At 46.2% G+C, this 17,839-nt stretch overlaps 1 protein-coding gene across 1 annotated transcript; it reads left to right on the forward strand.

Annotated features, from left to right (window-relative positions):
- The first annotated feature begins 2,611 nt into the window (after nt 1–2,611).
- LOC146020563 (tubulin alpha chain) lies at nt 2,612–15,724 on the forward strand. The gene is made up of 4 exons (XM_083153775.1): nt 2,612–2,914; nt 13,426–13,648; nt 14,195–14,343; nt 14,645–15,724. Exons 1-4 carry the CDS (start codon nt 2,627–2,629, stop codon nt 15,614–15,616), a joined length of 1,632 nt encoding a protein of 543 aa, XP_083009901.1. The 5' UTR covers nt 2,612–2,626; the 3' UTR covers nt 15,617–15,724.
- The last annotated feature ends 2,115 nt before the right edge of the window (nt 15,725–17,839 follow it).

Here is a 17,839-nt window from a genome sequence, read left to right on the forward strand (position 1 = left end):
GGTTCACACACTGGGCTCACCAGGCACTTACCAATGTGTTGTTCGATGTATGGGTGTTAGTGAGGTCCGTGGACATAGGCAACGGGTGAATGGGAAATCCTGACTTGGAATCCCGGATGTACTGCAGCAAACAGATGCCATGGCCGACAGGCTGGATGCATGGGGAAGTCACCCCCGTGCGGGAGCAGGAGGCAGGACAAGCACTGCTCCCCCCTGGCTCACACACGCTGCAGTCCGTCTGCTTGTGATGACGATGCAGGTGCCGGGGCTGCTGGGCAGGGAGAGGGCGGAACTCTGCATCTGCGCGCGCGCGGGGGGGGGGGGGTGTTCGAGCAGCACAGGCATCTCACTCTCCAGCGCCCGGGGGGGAGAGATCCTCAGATCTCCGAGGCGGCGATGCCGGAGACCTTTTCCGCGGACAGCAGCGTTATTTCCGGAGGTGGGGTGCAGCCCACCTAGTGGCAATTGCCGGGCATAGCAGAGAGCGGACAAGCAGGGCGGGGGGAGCCAATGGCAGGGTGCACCGCTCTGGCGCCTGGTGATAATTCGGCGCCTGGAGCTTGTGCTCCATCTGCTCCACCCTAGCTACGCCTCTGCAAATATCTGCATCCACAACTGAATCAGGCCCTTTGTAAGGTGCTGTGATATGCTTGCTGCATAATAATAAATCAATTGATAGATTGTAAGCTTGCGAGCAGGGCCCTCATACCTTTGACTGACTGTAAATACCCAGTTTGTTGTATCACTGTCTCCTATTGTAAAGCGCAAGTGAATATGCTGCGCTATATAAGAAACTATTATTAAATAAATAAATATGAAGGGAGTTCACAACAATGTCACTAGTGACTATCGCATTATACTGTTCATTCTAGCACCCGCTATTTTTGAAAACCCATGCAGTTCCTCTTCCCTGCCTGGAGTGTCGCTGTCTGCTGTAGTGCTTCTAGCACAGTGTGGTCTGTATATCAACACTGATATGCAAACCAGACCTGTGCGACAGTGACTCACTAACAGCACCAGTTGCAGTGAGGCAGGGGTGGGGCTGTCCTGTGTGCTGCTGCTGAATGGCTGGCCAGACTGTCTTTCACTGTCAGCTACCACCCACAGTAGCAGCACACATCCACACACACATATGAAAGCCCAGCCAGCAGTGATACTGTCATGTTTGTTAATGTTTTTTTTTTTATCAGTCTCTTAAGTTTTTAATAAATATAAATCAAGGAGAGAGTGAGCTGGCTGCAAAGCATTGAAAGCAGCACACATTGATACACAAAAGAAAAAACACATACCCTCCAACATCTTAAGGGCAGAAATCGGTACACATTCGGGAAGCGGGTGTGGCCACGTGTTAAAGTGGGCGTGATCATGGTTAAAGTGGGCGTGGTTACACCCCCTTTCCGAATGTGTAGTACTGTGCCCTTTTTTTTTTTTTTTAAGAGGATCCCCACCAGTTACCAGCCAGTCCCTGATATATAGAACAAATGATAATAATAATAATCAATACAGTGGAGCTCAGCAAAGAGCCCTTAGGCTCAGGAATAATTTACATCCAATGTTGGCAGCTCTGTACATCATACACAGAACACACACTGATGTACTACTGATACACTGACACAGCACACACATGTAGTGAGCATTGAGCAGCAGGACTGTCCTGCAGGAACCTGAGCCTGTCACATACACAGCTCTGTGCGAGTCTGTGCTGTACGGTCACCCTCCCCTTCTACGTCGCAGCCTGCCTCCATGTCCCGCGCACACCTGCCTCCCCCACCACACCACCCGACTCCGGCCCGGGAGCGAGCGCACAGTGTGTGTGTATGCTCAGTGTGTCAGACAGTCACATGGGCAGAGGGAATGACGGGACCCCGGCACTGGCTCCCGCATCTCTCCCACCAGCGGTGATCCCAGGCAGCAGCCATGGCTATCGTCCACATCGCCACAGAGTACGTCTTCTCCGACTTCCTGCTGAAGGACGCGCACGAGTCCAAGTACAAGGGGCTGTGGCTGGAGCTGGCGGTGCTGCCCCAGGCGGATGACTAAAAAAACGGTACATTCGGTACACTCTGATTTAGCCGGTACAGACCGTAAAAAAACGGTACTGTACCCGCTAAATCGGTACAGTTGGAGGGTATGAAAACATTGGAAGATTGAGAAAAACATTGGGGGAGAAATCTAGCGATGTAGATGAAACATTGGATCCTCAACATTGCAGGGTTAAACATCGAACATTGGAACCATAAATCCGATGTTACCGATGAAACATCATATGATTACCCATCCCTAGTGCTGACGAGGGTCCCCCTAAGGCTTATTCGACCATGAGCATTCCTACCTACAGTACTGCAAGCACAGATGGATAAATGCCATTTCAGGTGACACGCTGGGGGCAGAAGGATGACCCGCATCTGATCTTTTTAAAAACTCGACAGACGTGTTTTACTGCGGCCGCGCAATAGTGCGTCCCGCTACTGGCACATACACGTGTCTACGCCCACAACACGTGCATTCATCGCCTCTATTTTAACTTGGCTCCAGCATTTGTCCCCAACATCTCTGTTTTACGTCGGTGGCCATTATTTTGGGTTATAGTATATGACAGAGAGTCGCATTACCTATAAATCACACAATGCTAGTAGTATGCTACAAACCAGATAAAGGTGCGTGGTCTACATCCAGGGTCCCTCCCCCTGCTGATGCCACAATCCGGCCACACGTCGTCCTAGCGCACGAAGTGTATGGGTGGCGAGTCCCGGGGCGTGGCTTAGCGAAGCTGGACCCCGCCCCCTTAATAAGGTTGTTGACTGCGCAGTGTGTGTGGGAGTCATTTCTCACAGAGATCCGTCACGCAGGCTCCGGTGAGATCTACCTACTGCCAACTCCTTCTCCTTCACCCGACACTGCCGACAGCAACATGGTGAGCCGGCCGGTGCTGGGGGCGGAACTGCGGGGGTCTGGCAATGCCTCATGCCGTGAAATAGTTTTGGTTATGTCCAGAAGCGTCTGTACCCTCTTACAATATATATAGGTGGCCGCTGCACGAGGGCCGCACATGTATCTGCCAGAGACGGACGAAGTACTGTAGCCCGGGGTGTGTGGGTGCCCCCCTATGGGACTGATGGGGTGCGCCCCGATGTGTGCTGTAATTTCAGCTGCGTGTTGGATGAGATGTGTGACAGATGGGGTGTAGGAGCTTTGTTAGATCCGGTGTCCGTGTGGGGGTCTCCGGCTGCAGCGGGTATTACACCCTGTGACATAGTAATCGGGGAATGTGTCAGCTGCTGAGGGTCCTGCTCTGGGTATGTGGTCGTTAGATCGACAGTCAAAACGATTGATGAGTTTTTCACATTTTTTTTTTTTTTAAATGATTTGCGCAATCTTTACCATCCCAGTGGGCGTGGATGGGGTGATAATAGTGTGCTGAGCACAGCAAGGCACCGTGCCTGAAGCATTGCAAGCGCAAGTGGAACACTTATGCCGACCAGCATCGAGATAGACACCTAAAAATTCATGTCGACCCTGTTGACCTAATGCATGTCGACCTTTTTCATCTGTCCACCTACTACCTGTTGACCAATAGCAGTTGACTTAATGACTGTTGACCTAACTATCCATACTCTGCTTTGCTAGTACTACTTGCACAGTGCAGCCCCCTGCCTCCAATCATTGCAGTGTTCCAGAATAACACCCCCCCACCGCCCCCTCCGGCTCCTGTGTAATACTGCAGCACAGAGCTGCACATTGTAGCAATACAGATCTTTCCATCCTTCATTCATCATGAGTGTATTTCTTTTTGGCATATAAGCAGCAGTGCTTACAGAGCCCTGCTGGCAATCCCATGTGTGCTCAAGGAGCTGTGCTTGCATAATGATATGTTATGTATAATATAGATCATACACCTGCTGGATATCCCCTATATGTTTCTGCAGGTCACTGAATCATTATGTGTATATCCCTTTTACAGGTTAGTTTATCAGAGAATACTACATTGTACTTTGGTACTTTTTAAGGCCTAGAGATCTGCAGAATATTGCTTTATGATCATTATGATATTATTCTTTATTACTGTTTGTGATCTTAAGTGTTTCGCCTCTTAAGAGAGAAATACGAATCTATATTTATTGTGATGTAGTTTTAAGTGGAATCTTAATAATAAAATCTAAAGGCCCAAATACACCAGAATGAGGTTGGACCCAACCATCCATTCTGGTCGTGTGATGGATTGGGTGAACGCTATTGCACGATGCGTACTCCAGCGGGTTGTGTGGTCGGCCCTCAGATAAGACGTATGTCTCATCCATCGGCTCTCGTTATGGTCGTACGAGCGATCTTATGTGCTCGACCACTCAGCTACCTGCGTATGCCCTGATCATATGCAGGCCATCCTGATGTATGGCCAGCTTTACAGGAACTGCATTTCTACCCATCTCATACGTGCTGGAATGGCCCCACCAGCAGTGAAAGAGTTAACATAAATGTGATTTATAGACTTCAGCTCTCTATTAACTGGTTAATCGGCATGTTGTTGATGGAATAGGAATAATTATGTAGGTGTATCGGTGCAACTTAATTATTATTTCCCCTGAGTCAGAGCTGTACAAGCCTGGCTAACCCTGTCCTATCCGCTCCCAAACTTTCTTCTGCATGTCACATACTGCAGTATATCAGATTGAGTGGACTGAGTGACATGAGGAATCACCTGTCACTGGGCAGCACGGTCTGACGCAGCCCCCCTTCTCTAGGAGCACAGCTGAATGAGCAGGGTCCTTTCCTAACTAGGTAATTGCACCCTGCCTTTGGTTGGTGCAGGATGATTCTTCATTAAACCTGTTTATCTTTGGCTTGTCACATGGAGAATTCCCAGCACCTGCCTGACACACATCCTATATTTACACAGACACATGAATAAGGCTGCAGGGTAGAGTAAAGGCATGCCAGTGTGGGGCTGCGTTGTGGCTACCCAGTCTTAGCGGTTGTCTTTGGGGCCATTATATGCTGCCGGCAGGCAGTGTTTAGTATGGAAGACTGCTGGAACAGATGGTCAGAGGACAGGATGTATTTTTTAAGTGGATAGAAACGCAAGCGGCATCAATACATAAATCTTCTGACTGTAAAAGGGGTTTGACACATACTTTACTATGTCATCAAAAGAAGTGCTGGGTGTAACTCAGTGGCGGACCTAACTGTATGATGATGCTGTATGTGTCAGCATGTGAAATGAGGTAGGTTGGGCTTAATGACTCAGAGGCATCATTGTGGCATGTCCCTGAGGACAGTGAAGCCCCCATCTGTGAAAATTGCTGCTCAATCAGGACTTTGTGACGTCTAGCTCAGCATCCTTCCAGACGTTTCAGGAGAGTAGGCAACATGTGAGTGCTAATCCAGGCTTGTCTTTTGTTGCTTAGGGGTCAATTTTTTGTAGGCAGCACTGTGATAACAGACCGGCATTGTTCTGAACTTATAGTATAATAGCTGGGGTAGGGTACGTAGGCATTGAATCAAATTATAGTCAAAAGAAAATACCTTCATATAACATACATCACTGCTGATAATGATTACTCCAGATGTCATTTTCATAAATATTGCAGTATGGAAGTTACATCCGCATCACTGTAAGTAAACAGGTAACACAGAAAAGGCGCATACGCACTGGGCTCAGTTTTGTTGTTTGAGTGGTGAGTGCTAATGCGCTCCTGCATCATCGCTCTGGCAGCCTGCTATGGAAAGTCATCCACACCCCCACAGTAAAACCGCTCACTGTGCTTGGACCTAAAGAGAGGATTTTGTAGAGTGGATGTATGATATACACAGAAATGGTGCCAACTGTCCAGTTTTACTATGTATGGTGTATTTATAGTACATATCGACTCCTGTCATTTCTCAAACAAAGCCTGTCAAATGGCAATTATAAGCTGATTTGTTGGTACTTTGGGGTGTATGTACTAAGCATTGGAGAAAGATAAATTAACAACCAACCAGCTTCTGGGGTAGATGTATAAAGCAGTAATAAGGGAGGACAAGTGGCCCATGGCAACCAATCAGCACAGAAGTAACATCTATAATTTGCATAATATTACATTATACAGAGCAGCTGATTGGCTTCTCCTATGGCTCGCTTCTCCTCCCTTATCACTGCTTAATACATCTACTCCTATGTCTTTTTTCCAAACACAGCCTGTAACATATTGGATAGATGCTGGTTGGTATTCTCTCTCTCCCTCCCTCTCTCTCTTTCCCGCATCTGTGAACGACATCATTCATAAACCTATCGTCTTGGCTCTGACATATCAAGCGGCTGATTGGTCATTGTGTTTACTTATCTTGATCGGCCGCTCGGTCGGCACGATGGCGGGTCCACTGACCTATCTGTCAGGTGTGCATCCAGCCTTAAGGGGTGTGTACACACTCTGCAATTTTGGCAGGCAATGTTGACTAGATAGTCAAAATCACCTGGAAGTTTACTTAAAATCACACACTGTTTGCAGCCGATACCAATATGCGGCCTGCTAAGTCAGTATCGCATAGCAAAATAGACTGTGCAGGCAAGTCTATTTTGACTATCACAATCGCCAGTGCACATAATCAAAATCGCCCACTAGCAGAGATCGCACCGAATGCACACGCCTTTAGACCACATTGCTCAGCAACACTTTGATGTGAGCTATACCGTCATTGCAGATGTTGTTGGGGTAGACCAGTGGTGGGGAACCTCAGGCCCGGGGGCCGTATGCAGCCCCTGTAGCCGTTCTGAGTGGCCCTCCTACCCACCCGGCGGCTTTGCTGGGAGTCAAGTACAGGGGACTTCTTGCGAGATTCCTCTTAATCAACAGCAACCGGAGACTGCCAGTCCTATTCAGCAGCAGCCGCCGGAGCTTGGAATGGCTGCAGCAGGACAATTTGAAAGAGAAATTTTTACATATGGCCCCTGAAGGAGTTTTCCACCATACATTTGGCCCTTGGCACAAAAAAGGTTCCCCACCCCTGGGGTAGACGCACAGCAGGCTGCTTAGTGCACTGTGCAATATCACCATAGGCCAAATACACACAGATGTGCGGCTAGTCAAAATTGAGTTGCCTGTACTGTCTATATTGCCAGGTGATACCGATGCCACAGAGTCGCGCATCGCCCACAGTGTACACACTGTATGATTTGGTCTAACCTATGCCATTTTGACTAGTTAAAATCGCCTCGCCAAATCGCACTGTGTGTTCACAGCTTAATACTTTAGTCTTCAAAGGTATTTCACAGATAAGATGTTGAGATCTCCAGTTGTGTTTTCAGTAATCTGTGTACTATTGTCACTGATCCTCCCTTTGTCTCTCTAGTACATTTCCATGACACAAATCCAAGGCACCTTTACAAACGGAGACTAAAAAATAAAACCCTTTCTATAGGCCTGGGGCAGGTTTTCTGTGGCTTTGCAGCTGTTCAGGATTTAGCCATGCTGGGGATTTGTGATTCCATAACAGAAGGAGATCCACAGGCTACCAAATGTTGATAAAGGGTAGAACCATACTGTACCTGCAGTATACCTTTGATTTGTAGTTACCGGCGTTATGGTCACTGGCATCCCAATGTGCTACTTTTAAATAAGTAGATTGGGGAGATAGACAAGGAACAATGTCTACCAATGTTAGCCAACCTGTAGCTCTCCAGATGTTGTGAAACTATAAATCCCAGCATGCTTAGCCACAGTTTCAACACACCCTTATAGCAAAACTGGCAAGGCATGATGGGATTTGTAGTTTGATTACATTTCGAGAGCCACAGGTTGGCCAGGCCTGGACTAGGGGAATGTTCCCTGGGCCAAGGGGGTTGAACGGGAAGCTATATTATAACCCATTCACACCAGTCTTTTTTTCCATGGTTGGCCCCGGGAACAATCTGGGTGTAGTGCTGGTGTGAATTGGTCCCGGGCCAAAGTCCTGGGAGCCATGTCCCGGCTTTTCAACCCTGGTAGCCACCAGGGTTTCTCTCGGATTCTTCCTGGGGCAAGGTACGGTGTGAACGGTTAACTCGTTCAAAGTATGGAGGAGGTGGCGCTGCCTCACTCCACCCCGCCCCCATGTGATGTCACCGACTCTGCAATAAGCCGGGTCACACAGGGAACTTGCAAACACCAAATGCTGGGTCACTCCTGGAATGTCCACCATGTCCTAATCCAGGGGTAGCCAACTCCAGTCCTCGAGTGCTACCAACTGTTCACAATTTCCAGACAACTTAGCTGCTGCACTCATTACTCACTGACACATTTTAAAAGATCCACAAGTGAAGCTAATTACTTCTCTTGTGATTCTGTGAGGAGACCTGGAAAACATGCACTGTTGGTTGCTCTCGAGGACTGGAGTTGGCTACCTCAGTCCTAATCCCAGGAGAGACCCTGGCATTGCGGTATGAATGGGGTATAATATAGCCTTAAATAACTGTCCCATAAAGAGCATGTTAGGAATATTTTTTTTTTAAATGGCTAAATGGAGCACATATCATGTCTGTATGCAATGGTGTGTGACTGGTAATTGGCTATGGAATATGTGAGTTACAACAGTTATATTTACTATGTTGGGGTTTGTGTGTTTATTTTAAATGGGGGTATATTGACTATGTGCCTGCATATGAGACTATACAGTGTATTCTGGCTGTGTGCTCTGGTGTGCAGCTAAATGGAGGAGGTAACTGGCTGTAGACGCATGCTGCACATGGATGGATATATATATACACACATACACACACATACACACATACACACATACACACATACACACACACACAGATAGTAATGTAAAATACTGGCACTGTTCATGAACACACTACATCAGTACCGTTGTCATGTCACACACACCCACCCTTAATGTACACCCAGCTTTACTGCTTTTCACTGATATGGAAGGTTGTAATAGGCTAAAAGCTAATTGTATGTTAACTGTGAGAGTACAGGAAAGTCTGTGCAATGTTAGTTATGTATATGGTGGAATATGTGATGGGAGAAGCAGTCTGAAAAATACAGCTTTGGAGTGCAGGTGTGTGAGGTTATTATAGGGTGACAGGGCCTGCTCAGCCTGCTGCTGTGCTGTCACAGGTTATTAATAGTATGCAGGTTCATCTCCCTCTTCCCCTCTCGCAGTGTCACATGTCTGCTGCCCGGGGAGGTCTTTCCCTGTAGTTCCATATACAAAAGGTGGTATGGTACTCACAATACCTCTGGTGCTTGATCAGGGTTTTTGAATGTAATAGAAGACCTGAACCACACAGGATCTGCTCACTACATGCAGTTCTATTGGAGAAAAAGTGCATTTTGTGTTGCAAGTCACTGACTTGAATCAACTTGGATTTTAAACTTTGGTACTTGTGTATTTTGGCGGCGCCCCCGATCTCCATCGCGCGATGTTTTAATCGCATGCCATGCACCCGATGGCATGCGATGTGATTTTTACCCCCTATGCAATGAAAGATTGTATAAGCACCCTAAAGGGTGCTTTTAAGCACCCTAATGGGTGCTTACAATGTTAAATGCACCCCCACGCCACCCCCCACTATAAACGTGAACCCGAAGCATGGCGAGCGCAGCGGTACGCGTCCTCCGACCTTTTCATACCCCCACTGTCCACGTCGGCGTGGAGTTGAGAATAGAAAGTGTGGTGAGCGCAGCGAGCCACCGAGCCCGAAGCGTGGCGGGCGCAGCAGATACCTACACAGGTATCGGACTCCCCTCGCGGCCTTCACAGGTATCCGCGTCCCCTCGCGGGGCTCGGTGGCTTGCTGCGCTCGCCACACTTTCTATTCTCAACTCCACGCCGACGTGGATAGTGGGGGTATGAAAAGGTCGGAGGACGCGTACCGCCACCCCTCGCGGGCTCGCTGCGCTCGCCACGCTTCGGGTTCACGTTTATAGTGGGGGGGTGGCGTGGGGGTGCATTTAACATTGTAAGCACCCATTAGGGTGCTTATACAATGTTTAATCGCATCGCATTGTATGCCATATACAATGTCATATAATTTAAAAATTGTATGGCATTGTACAATATCACGCGATATCGCGTCGCATACCATCGTATGCCTTATGGTATGCGATGCGATGGGCGCCGCCAAACTACACAAGTACCTAAACTTTTTTTAACCAGGTGTTTTACAAATCATTTTGACACACATAGGTATATTGACTGTGTGTCAATATTTCAGAAACAATTACCTCTGATATGGAGGTATATTGACTATGTGCCTGCATATGAGACTATGCAGTGTATTCTGGCTGTATATTGAGGTATGCTGGCAGTGTGCTCTGGTGTGTAGCTAAATGGAGGTAACTGGCTGTAGACGCATGCTGCACATGGATATATACAGTATATTTATAATATATAGATCTATACACACACTAATGCTGCCATAGTGTGTATAGATCTATATTGACACACACAGTCAATATACCTCCATATTAGAGGTAATTGTTTCTGAAATATTTTTATTTTATTTCATATCATATCTGATAGGTTTTTTTTTTTTTTTGGTCCACACACAAATCTATTGAAGATGCTTTATGACTACTTCACTTGGTTCCACTTAGTTGAAACTCTTACTGTAATTCTAATATCACAAAGCAGCACAAGTGGCTCACAATTCCCTGCACTGCATTCCACATGTAGAGATTACCTTCTAATCCTGCGTTTCAGAGTGAGGTTATTAAAAGTCCCAAGTCCACGATTGTGTTTGCTGTGAGCGGTTTAATTGAGCCAGTTGCATAAGCCTAGACTGAACTGCAATGTCATCTACCTACGCCGTCACTGATCATCGCTGCCAAAATGAAAACATCCAGTTCTTTCTATTTGTGAATGTACAGTCTGCTACTTTGTTGTATGCAGATAGGGTCCTTTTAATTTTTTTTTTCTAATTAACTACTTAGAAAAATGACTGAGAATAAAGGAGCAAAATTAATTTTAAATATTTATAGACCAAATTCCATTTTGTCCTTGTGTCTATAGATCGTTTAAGAAACTCTTTTGCATGTTGTTTTGACGTTTACCTGCATGCTGTATCTTTTGTAGAAGTCCATAGGGCGTGGCATTAAACAGCGGTTGCAATTATTGCAGTTGCCCTTAGGAAAGGGTGTACAGTCCTGTTCTGCAGGTTCGAGGCATGGGTGTTACTTGTGTCAATACTACATTTTAAGATCACCAGTCTGTGCTGATAACGATGCAGAATATAAGTGGCCTATTCATCTGTAATCATTGTCACCCATTGGCTGGTTTTCTGTATGATTCCATTGCTATTCTCTGTCCACCCTGCTAATGAACCTGCAGAGCTGTTGTATAATTAATATCACATTATACAGAGTTTTTGTGTCACATCGGTGAGAGATTTTTGAGACTGTAGACTGTAGAGGACAATGAGTTTTCAAAGTTTTGTGTATTATAAGAGAATGTTGTTATTCATGGTTGGAAAAATGCATTTGTCTTATTCCCATGAGGGCAAGTGCAAGGAATGATTTTTTTTTTGTTCACTTATATTGACAAGCTGTGTTCTTTATATTAAATGTATGCCGGCCTTAAGGCCCATACACACTGGACGATTTTGAGCTGAAAGCCCCTCAAAACACCCAAGTTTGAGAGGCTTTCAGCTCAAAGCCGCCCAGTGTGTACGGCCCGGTGATGCGCGCTCCCGCATTGTTCCTTGTCTCTTTACCTCTTGGACACCATTTTCTAATACCACATTCACACCAGCATAATTTCCCGGACAACCCACGACTAGCGCAGGTGTGAAAGGTTCCCGGGCCAAAATCCCGGCAAAAATTGCCGGGATTTCAACCCTGCTATGGAGCAGGGTTGTTCCCTGGTTTAACCTGGGGACCTGGCCGGTGTGAATGGGGTAGGGGATACTTAACCAGGTTGCCGGTCCTCGGTGTGCTGTCCGGCTGGGGATCCACACAGGCGGCGGGCACAAATGACGGGACAGGCGGCGGATGAAGATGACGCAGCTCTCCAGCGGCAGTGAGGGCACCGTAGAGCTGCGTAGTCTTCATCCGCCGGCTGTCCCGTCATTTGCGCCCGCCGCCCATGTGGATCCCTGGCCTGCACGGAGGACTAGCAACCGGGGTGAGTATTTTACACACCTCCTGCCCGCCGCCATCCTGCCGACTGCTGGCCTCCTCCCCGCCCTCTTCACACACCAGAAAATGCAGGGACTTTTCTGGTGTGAAAGGGGCCAACCCTGGAATGACCCGGCATTATTCCTGGGTCCCTGCATTTTCTGGTATGAAAGAGGTATAAGACTGAGGTCTGGGGGATGGGGGGGAGGAGACAGCCAGTATAAAATATTTAAAGTGCCAACTCCTATCTGTCCACCACTCTATCCTCATTGTAAACAGCCTGAAGTGTCCCTGTGGAATCAGAGAAATGGAATTACAGATAGGTACTAAATTTTGGTATTTGTGTACTATCACGCGCCCATCGCATCGCAGACCATATCGCATGATGTTCCACAATGTCATACAATTTTAAAATTGTATATGGCATACAATGCCATACAATGCGATGGGATGCAATTATAACTTGTATAAGCACCCTAATGGGTGCTTACAATGTTAAATGCACCCCCACGCCACCCCCCAAGTATAAACATGAACCCGAAGCGTGGCAAGCGGCGGCGGTACGCGTCCTACGACCTTTTCATACCCCCACTATCCACGTCAGCGTGGAGTTGATCTTCTAAAGTGTGGCGAGCCACACAGCCCGAAGCGTGGCGAGCGGACGTGCATAACTTCACAGGTATACGCGTGGGCTCGCTGCGCTCGCCACACTTTATAAAGTCAACTCCACGCCGACGTGGATAGTGGGGGTATGAAAAGGTCGTAGGACGCGTACCACGGGCTTGCTGCGCTCGCCACGCTTTGGGTTCACATTACTTGGGGGGTGGCGTGGGGGTGCATTTAACATTGTAAGCACCCATTAGGGTGCTTAAAAGCACCCATAAGGGTGCTTATACAATTTAATATCGAATATGGGGCAAAATCGCCTCGAATCGCATGCCATCGGGTGTATGGCATGTGATGCGATCAGATATCGGGCGACTAATTATCGTGGGCGCCGTGCTAGTACACAAGTACCTACATTGTTTGGTGGATTCAGCTAACCGCCAAATGTGCAACACACTATTGGAAACTGCCTCTCTTGGGACCCCAGAACAATAACAATCTAGTGATTGTGGCACAGTTCAGTGGTACGCTTGTGCCCGGGGTGCCAGAAACACAGAACATTTGTGTTAGGGGGCCTCCGCTAAGGGAAAACAAAAAACTTTTAGAGGCATCTATATTAGTGACATTAGCCAACCTTGAAGTTGTTAGTTTGGGAGTTGTTTAGATTTAGGTTGCTTTTTCCATTGGATAATTTTCAATGTGCATCCGGCAAGGTTATTCCATTTGTGATGTTCTTTGTCTGCAGAGGGAATGTATCTCCATACACGTGGGTCAGGCTGGAGTCCAGATGGGCAATGCATGCTGGGAACTGTACTGTCTGGAACATGGGATTCAGCCGGATGGACAAATGCCCAGTGAGAAAACCATCGGTGGTGGAGATGATTCCTTCACTACATTCTTTAGTGAAACTGGGGCTGGTAAACATGTTCCCCGCGCTGTCTTTGTGGACCTGGAGCCCACTGTGATTGGTGAGTACTGTGGTAATTGGATTGCAGAGTACAGTACATGGAAATCACTATTATTAAATATTCTTGTATATTTATGTTTTCTATTTTCAAAGATGCATCAGTTCCTGATGGTGGTAAAGGGAAAATTTGTTTAAATCATTAAACAGAAAAACATTTATCTAGTGATGGCTTAAGCTGATGATAATAATGCTAAATATATTGTCTTCATTAATTATCTTGTCTTATTTCGTGGATCTTAACCCCTGTACACACTGGTCGATAAAATGAATATCGCTCATTTTTAACCCTTCTGAGCTATATCGCTTATTACATCACCCACTGTGTATGCGCTCCTGCTGGTTGTTAATGACCCCCTCCATCGTCTGTGCTTGTACAGACGAGGGGCAGATAGGCCACCACCCCCCTCTTGCCGTTGATCGTCATCTGCCACCACACACACTTGCCAATACAAATAATTATCAGATTGACCAGCAGATGTCTGAAGTATATTTTGTTAAATGTCATTGTTTGCTAATGGTGTCCTCCCTGTACTACCCTATATTCTAGATGAGGTTCGGAATGGAATTTACCGTCAACTCTTCCACCCAGAACAGCTCATTAGTGGAAAGGAAGACGCGGCCAATAACTATGCTCGGGGCCATTATACCATTGGAAAGGAGATCATTGACTCTGTTATGGACAGAATGCGCAAGCTGGTATGTCATTTATTATATTGATTCTTGACCGTTACACCCAGAAATAACCAGAATTCAGCATCAGGAAAAATGCTCATCCGTTTAGGAGATAAGTTTTATATTCAATTTTTATTTTATTTTTTTACACCAAGATTTTATTCACCTCACTCATTGTGGGTTATTTTCTGCAAAGCTGAAGGTTTGTTTCTAGCTCGTTAAACCTACACCTTTAAATATACGATGTGTGACCGTCACAATAATGAAATGACTTCTTAAGCTATACTTTGTGGTTTATGCCTTTTTTGTGTATTTTATCTTCTAGGCCGATCAGTGTACTGGTTTGCAGGGATTTTTGGTCTTCCACAGTTTTGGTGGTGGCACTGGCTCTGGTTTCACTTCCCTCTTGATGGAAAGGCTTTCTGTTGATTATGGAAAGAAGTCCAAACTAGAATTTTCCATTTATCCTGCACCTCAGGTTTCTACAGCTGTCGTTGAACCGTACAATGCTATACTCACTACCCACACCACTCTGGAGCACTCAGATTGCGCCTTCATGGTGGACAATGAGGCGATTTATGATATCTGCCGCAGGAACCTGGACATTGAACGCCCATCATACACCAATCTTAACAGACTTATTAGTCAGATTGTGTCTTCAATCACCGCTTCCCTCAGGTTTGATGGAGCTCTGAATGTGGACTTGACAGAGTTCCAGACCAACCTGGTGCCCTATCCTCGTATCCACTTCCCCCTGGCCACCTATGCCCCTGTAATCTCTGCAGAGAAAGCTTACCATGAGCAGCTGTCTGTGTCTGAGATCACTAATTCTTGCTTTGAACCATGCAATCAGATGGTTAAATGTGACCCTAGGCATGGAAAGTATATGGCTTGCTGCCTGCTGTACCGTGGCGATGTTGTACCTAAGGACGTCAATGCCGCAATTGCTGCCATCAAGACCAAGCGCTCCATCCAGTTTGTGGACTGGTGCCCAACAGGGTTTAAGGTTGGTATTAACTACCAACCCCCAACCGCAGTTCCTGGTGGGGATCTGGCCAAGGTGCAGCGCGCAGTGTGCATGTTGAGTAACACCACCGCCATTGCTGAGGCCTGGGCTCGCTTGGACCACAAGTTTGACCTGATGTATGCCAAGCGTGCCTTTGTGCACTGGTATGTGGGGGAGGGTATGGAGGAGGGAGAGTTCTCTGAGGCTCGGGAGGACATGGCCGCCCTGGAGAAGGATTATGAAGAGGTCGGGCTAGACTCTTATGAGGAAGAAGATGAAGGAGAGGAGTAAACATTGCGCTGCGTCATAATTTATGTTCTTGCATAAGTTTGGTCATACAGTTGTTTTGTCCCTCTAACTGGGCCTTTTAAACAATAAAGTCAGAAGCTTAACATTTTACTTTGTGTCTTAATATTTAACATCCTTTGTAGCATGGGATTACAGGATGTGACCAAGATTATTGCATGTAGTCGAATGAAATGCACAATAATACTATTCCACTGTAGTTCCTTTCAGCACACAATGCACCTCAACTCAATCAACTAATTCATTGGCTGTTACTCTTTCCACAACTTATCCACCGGCCTGTCCTTTCACTCAGAAGAAAGGGGCATTGTAATAATGGACTTTAGATAGGAGTTGGAAGTAGAGGAAAGCAGTCATTGGTGTTATCCTGTGTTGTAGAGATGCAGCAGATGAGTGAAAGGGTTACATTTCAGAAATCTATATGGAGTAGTGTCAGGAATGCAAACGGATAGTTATAACATACAAAATGTGTATGTGATGGGATCAGGTACGCATTTCCAGTAGAAGGAATGGTGTTCTCACTAAATACTTCACGTACAGCTCCTCACTATTAAGTATGGGATGCGGAATGGGGGTGCGAGTCATCACATGCTTTTAGGGTGGGTGAAGGGAGTTTGTGTAGGAATAATGCCGCCATACATGGTGCGATGTGTGTGCGCCCTCCGCACATCCCATCGCTCAGCAAAAGTATGTGCAGCACATACTTTTTGAACTAGATTGCATCTAGTTCAAAACGCACGGTGCTTTAGCATCTAGTTCAAAACGTAGAGTGCTTTAGCACATCGAATGTGTTTTGAACTTGATACGATAATCTAGTTTAAACGCACAGTGCACTTTGCACCATGTATGGGCACCGTAATGTTGCTAGATCAGATAAGGAGCCAGTGCTTAAAGCTGCACTACAACCTAGGTAAAGTCTATTGGCTGCAATGGAGGAGTCTTGGAAAAACAACTGAGCATATCTCTAGTTTGTGGGAAGGAACCTTCTTAAACACTATTCTGTAGAGTGAAGCTTTAATTCCCCAAAGAGGTTTAGATATATATACAGGGTAGCTATAAGGAATTGTGGTACCAAGTCCAGATGTAACTGAGGGGGTCTTCCTTATACTCTGAGTTTTTAGACACAGAGGTCTAACAAGCCATGGTGCCCAGAGTACGCACATGCCCCTTCGCACATGAAATGCGTAAAAGAACTAGGCATGAATTGCACGTTACATCTGCCCCACCTGCAGTGCACATGGTTTTGTCTAGCTAAGAAGGAATTTGCCAGAAGGAGTGAACTAGAATAAGGCCCATTGTTCTAATACCAAAACCGGGAAGGGATCCTCAATTAATTCAATCATATCAACCAATATCACAGCTAAACCAGGACCCAAAGATTTTTTACTCTGATTATTGCACAACAGTTACAATTACTACTACCCACATTGTTACATCCCTCACAGGCTTTAAGGGAAGAACGTCTGTACATAACATGAGACAATAGCAGTTCTCACAAAATCAATGTCTTCTTCAACTGGCCGTAATCTCCTTGTAAGTTTTGATGCTGACAAAACATTTGGCACGTACTTTGCATGGTAGAAACTTTAGAGACGCTTTTATCTCTCTTTTTAGAACTTTGTATAAGGCAGTTAATAACTTTAACACTGTGTCATTCCAATTATTTAGAGGCACTTGACAAGGCTTGTCACCATTGCTGTTTAACTTGGCGCTAGATCCGCTCATACGACATTTTCACAGATGCATTGCTTGGAAGGGGGTATTGATTGGCTGTTATTTTTCAGCAACCCTCAGACTGCTTTCCCTAGTCTTTTGAAATTTTAATTCATAAAACCAAAACTGAGGCTCTGGCCTTACATAATAATTGACAACCAATTGGGACTTTCATTCCCATTCAAATGGTCCAAATCCACCCTAAAATATTTAGTAAAAAAGGCCATGTAGTCACAGGCATGAACAAGTCGCAAAATCAACTCCTTTAACGGATACAGCTGTGAAGATTTGGTTGGATACAGGTGGTCTATCCCCACCAGTGTTCCCTCTAAGCTGTGCGCGCGCACACACCTTGACGAGCATGCGCACAGACATTACAACTGAGCGCACAAGGCAGCAGTGGTCCCTTTTTGCAGTTGTGGATTCAATTAATGTGGGTTTCACCCATTAACTACATTGTGTACTCTAGTTTGAATGTTTAAATGTTTAATATCA

Source organism: Crinia signifera, chromosome 7 (assembly GCF_055691185.1).
Source record: "Crinia signifera chromosome 7, ASM5569118v1, whole genome shotgun sequence".
Taxonomy (NCBI): Eukaryota; Metazoa; Chordata; class Amphibia; order Anura; family Myobatrachidae; genus Crinia; species Crinia signifera.

Excerpts from the sequence above, each read along its gene's own strand:
- LOC146020563 (XM_083153775.1), top strand. The coding sequence starts at position 2,627 with ATGCTAGTAGTATGCTACAAACCAGATAAAGGTGCGTGGTCTACATCC. Across the intron at positions 13,649-14,194 it reads CCTGGAGCCCACTGTGATTG|ATGAGGTTCGGAATGGAATT; the intron begins GTGAGTACTGTG and ends CCTATATTCTAG. Across the intron at positions 14,344-14,644 it reads TGGACAGAATGCGCAAGCTG|GCCGATCAGTGTACTGGTTT; the intron begins GTATGTCATTTA and ends TTTATCTTCTAG.